This window comes from Nicotiana attenuata, chromosome 6, assembly GCF_001879085.1.
Source record: "Nicotiana attenuata strain UT chromosome 6, NIATTr2, whole genome shotgun sequence".
NCBI classification, from domain to species: Eukaryota; Viridiplantae; Streptophyta; class Magnoliopsida; order Solanales; family Solanaceae; genus Nicotiana; species Nicotiana attenuata.
Window position 1 is genome coordinate 75747273 of NC_031994.1, and position 4809 is coordinate 75752081.

A 4809-nucleotide genomic window follows, 5' to 3' on the forward strand; every position below is an offset into this window, starting at 1 on the left:
ATTGTATCTTGAACTAGGAGCGTCGAAATCACCAACAGTTTGATCCTATGAAATTCAGACGTCGAGAAATATAATCTTGTTGAAGATGAAGCTCCATTCATTCTTAGTTAGCCTAACAAATATTTTTGAAGTTGATTCTACAACCTTGCAATGGATTCGGCTTATCATCACGAATCTTATCTCTTTGTTTATTTCTTTTGCAGACTTGCAAAGAAGTTCAACGAGTCCAGATATCAGTCTGAGATGTCATACAAGATGCGGAGTCACCCATTCACCAACTGTTGCACTTGATTTGTTGACGGTCTTGAAGTTTATCAATGGCGGCTCCCGTGGTGATTGACGGTTTTTCAAGAGAGGTGACTTCTTATATACGAGGCATTGAGGATAGTGTATCAAAATGTGGAGACGTCATATGGACTTGGAAGAAGAATTCAAGACGAGTCATCCACAGAGCCTAGTTTACGATCATTTTCATGACTTAGGCTTTTGTATAGGAAATGCCTAATTCCTTTTGTCTCTACATTTTTTGATGTATCAGCTTTTGTACTATTGAAGCAATAAAATATCTTTTATACATCAAAGAAAATCGTCTTTTTTCCTCATAGATATCTACCTCTATACTTGGAAGAATTAATGATCCGATGACGCCAAACTAAAACTCATGTGGCTGAACTTAGAATGAAACTCTAAGCTGCCTACGTACCTTGGTGAAGAGGATCAAGTCATAATGTAGTTCAAAGGGGTGAGTTTCTTTTTTTTTTTGGTCTTGACTTTTGCCTAGGCAGCCTCTTTCGAGGTTTTCAACCTAGCAGACTCTTTTTTTTGTTGGCCGTACACAGTTTAGACTCATACGGGCCAGGAGTGTAGCAATATGCAGTTTAAGCTCATGCATCAAGGAGCATCATGACTTGCAGTTTAGGCTCGTACGTTGAGGAGCGTCATGACTTGCAGTTTAGGCTCGTACGTCGAGGAGCGTAGGTGACTTTCATGGGAAGTACTGCTTCAGAAATTTTCCGTTGATCGGACCAACTTTGAGACCATCCTTATCGACAATTTTGTATGCGCCACTTGAATAGGTTTCTTTCACAACATATGGCCCATCCCATTTTGAGGTAAACTTGTCGCATATGCGTTTGTTGAGGATTATGGGCCGTCGAACAGCTAGGACTAAGTCTCCCACTTGGAATGATCATGGACGCACTTTCTTGTTGAAGGCTCTAGCTAGTCGAGCTTGATAGCATTTCAATTTTTGTTGCGCTTCTAATCTTTTCTCATCCAGTGCCTCTAACTCTCCTAGGCGAAGTTGAACATTCTCTTCGGACGAGAGCCCTTGCTATCCGCAATGATGAAATTTGTTGCTCCAACAGCAGGACTGCTTTTACGCCATACACCAAAGAGTAAGGAGTTGCTTGCGTAGCAGTTCTGAAGGTTGTCCGGTATGCCCACAAAGCTTCAACAATTCTCTCATGCCAGTCTCTCTTATTCTTTGCAACAACTTTCTTCAAAAGGTTACCAAGCGTCTTGTTAAAAGCTTCAGCAAGGTCGTTGGCAGGTGCATTATACATTAAAGACTTATGTTGTTTGAAACTAAACTTCTCGCATAGACTCTTCACGAGCTTGTTGTCAAATGGCATTCCATTATCAGTGATTATGTATCTTGGTATGCCGTACCTAAAAATTATAATGACTTGATACAATCAACAATGGTTTCCTTTTTCACCTCCTTGAGTGGAACAGCTTCCGCCCATTTAGAGAAGTAGTCCGTAGCGGCCAATATATACATCTGTCCCTTTGATGACTTTGTAAGTGGTCCAACAACATCAAGTCCCCATGCATCAAAAGGCCATGAAGCTTAGTTGGGTGACGAGGCTCTAGAGGTTGGTGGATGTAGTTGGCATGAAATTGACACGCTTGACATCTTTTGGCATGATCCATGCAATCCTTCACCAATGTCGCCCAGTAGTAGCCTATCCTCTTGATGCGAAATGGAGCTTGGGACCAGATTTGGGTGCTCCACATGATCCAGAATGTGCTTCCTCCATCGCTTGGCGGGCTTCTTTTTTGTCAAGACATCGCAAGAATAGTCCTTCAAAAGAGCAGCGAAACAATGTTCCCTTATAGAAGATGAATCGTGGTGCTCTTCGTTTGATGTCTGTTCTTTGTCGCGGATCTTCAGGTAACTTTCCATGTTCAAGGTACTCTATCAGTGTTTGCCTCCAATCTTCTTCTTCAATCACTCGAACAAACGTATGATGGATTTCGTTGACTTGAAGATCCAGAAGTCTAGGAATAACCCATCGATGACACACATATACCTTTGTTGACTCAGTCTCTCCAAGTGCCATCATCGTGGCCAAGTTAGCCAAAGCATCAGCCTTGCGATTTTCTTCTCTTGGGATGTGGTTTAAGAACACTCGGTCGAATTTTTCAAGTAAACCAGAAACGTATTCATGGTATGACAATAGATCTTCCTTCTTTACCTCGTAACTCCCCAAAAGTTGGTTGATGATCAGCTTAGAATCGTCGTAGATCTCCAACTGTAGAATCTTCATTTCTAATGCCATTTCGAGATCGACGATCAAAGCTTGGTACTCTGCAGCATTGTTGGAGCATATTTCACCTAAAACAAAGGAGAATGGCAAGACTTGTCTTCCTGGAGAGATCAACACAACACCTGCCCTCGCACCATTACGACGTGCAGATCTATCAAAAAAAATTGTCCATGGTGGCAATTCTTCGATGAACAAAACGTCTTCATCTGGAAACTCATCCGAAAGCTCCCATTCTGCCAGAAGAGGGTGGTCAGCTAGAAAATTGCCTAGTTCTTGTCCTTTCATAGCTTTTTGAGGTATGTATGTGATCTCATATTGGTTAAACAATATGGACCATCTTGCTAGGCGTTCAGAAAGAACAGGTCGAGTCATCACAAACTTCACGGGATCTGCTCGAGAGATGAGTTTGATGGTGTATGCTTCAAAATAATGCCTTAGCTTCTTTATTGCATAAAGTAATGCTAAGAATATTTTCTCAACAGGCGTATAGTTCAACTCAGATCCTATCAGAGTTCGACTAAGGTAGTACAAGGCTTGTTCCTTTCCTTCCTCATTCTCTTGAGCAAGTAGTGCTCCAAGTGAACGTTCTTGTGCCGCGATGTAGAGTATCAATGGCTTTCCAAACATTGGAGCCCCTAACACAGGTGGATTCAGCAAGTATGTTTTGATGCTTTCAAAAGCATTTTGACATGACTGATCCCAATGAAAGGGATATCCTTCCTCAATAGATATTTGAAGGGTTGACACCGTCCGGCTAGATTAGAGATGAACCTCCGGATGAATGCTAAGTTTCCTTGGAGACTTCGAAGCTCCCTCAAGTTCTTTGGCTTGGGCATTTTTTGAATGGCGTCAATCTTTGCAGTATCAACTTCAATTCCAAGATGACGCACAATGAAGCCAAGAAACTTTCCTGAGGTAACTTCAAATGCACACTTGAGTGGATTCATCTTCAGGTCGAATTTTCTTAACCTTTCAAAAACAATTCGAAGGTCTTCAAGGTGGTAACGCCTACTCTTCGTCTTCACCACTAAGTCATCGACGTAGCATTCACCCTCTTATGAAGCATGTCGTCAAAGATGTTTTGCATCGCGCGTTGGTAGATTGCACCAGCATTCTTCAGACCGAAGGGCATCACTTTGTAGCAATCCCTTTTGGAGTTCGGAAAGCAGTAAACTCTTCATCTTTTGTGGACATTCTGATTTGATTGTATCCAGAAGACCCATCCATTAATGACATAGCTTCATGCCCTGTTGTAGCATCAACCATGAGTTCAATAATTGGTAGCGGGAAGTCATCTTTTGGACATGCCTTGTTTAGGTCTCGAAAGTCAACACATACACATATTTGACCATTCTTCGTCTTGACAGGTACTATATTCGATATCCATGATGGGTACTTCACCTTTCGAATAAATCCTGCCTCGATGAGCTTATTGACTTCGACTTCAATTTGTGATACAAGCTTGGGTCGAAACATGCGTTCTGACTACTTCACAGGGCGTGCTCCACTTTTGATCCCTAAATGATGAACATCTACTTTAGGACTAAGACCAGGCATCTCTCTATATGACCAAGCGAAGACATCTTTGTACTCGGTCAACAACTTGGAATATTCCTCCTCCTCTTGAGGCGTAAGCAGTGCACTAATAAAGGTGAGGTGTGGATCTTTCGGAGTACCTAAATTGAAGCTCATCCACAGTTGATTGCCCGCCATCTTGCAGTTGAGGAGGAGCCTCATGTACTTCATCGTCGACGTTAAGGCATGGGCTATCTTCCACAGTTATGTGATAGGATGTTTCCACAAAGTCTGACTTTTCTCTTTGACTTCCTTGGATGGTCGGCATGGCTTCTTTCTCTTCCTTTGCTTCTTTATGAGGCTGGCAAGTGTAAACAATGGTTCTCCTTAGCACCTTCAGCGGACCATCTGCAAATATCGATAGAATAGACTTCCTCTTTATATGTGATGGGAAAGCACTACAGATTTCTTTGTCATCAACAACTTCAAAATAATCCCGCTCCTCATGGACTTACTCCTTTTATTCTGACAGTATCTTTCTAGATGGAGACTTCCTTGTGGTCCCTAGGCGACAAAAGACAGAGGTCTTTGCGGTAATGGAAACTTCTTTTAGATGTTTGGAAGATACACGTTCACATTTGTGACTTATCCTTTCAAACACCGAGACCGGAGGGGTTGAGCCTCCAATGCGATCAAATACTGAAGCCCGTTGTTTTATTTTCTTGCCCTAAACTTCCTTCAT

General features: G+C 42.1%; 1 protein-coding gene across 1 annotated transcript; it reads right to left on the reverse strand.

Annotated features, from left to right (window-relative positions):
* LOC109227996 lies at positions 1968 to 3499 on the reverse strand. Its single transcript, XM_019393184.1, has 2 exons — positions 3324 to 3499; positions 1968 to 3222 (listed from the first exon to the last, which is right to left on the reverse strand). The coding sequence occupies exons 1-2, from the start codon at positions 3497 to 3499 to the stop codon at positions 1968 to 1970; spliced, it is 1431 nt and encodes a 476-aa protein (XP_019248729.1).

Coding starts and splice junctions, on each gene's coding strand:
- LOC109227996 (XM_019393184.1), bottom strand. CDS start 3,499: ATGAATCCACTCAAGTGTGCATTTGAAGTTACCTCAGGAAAGTTTCTT. Junction 3,223..3,323: donor AACTTAGCATTCATCCGGAG/GTTCATCTCTAA, acceptor TGCTTTTGAAAG/CATCAAAACATACTTGCTGA.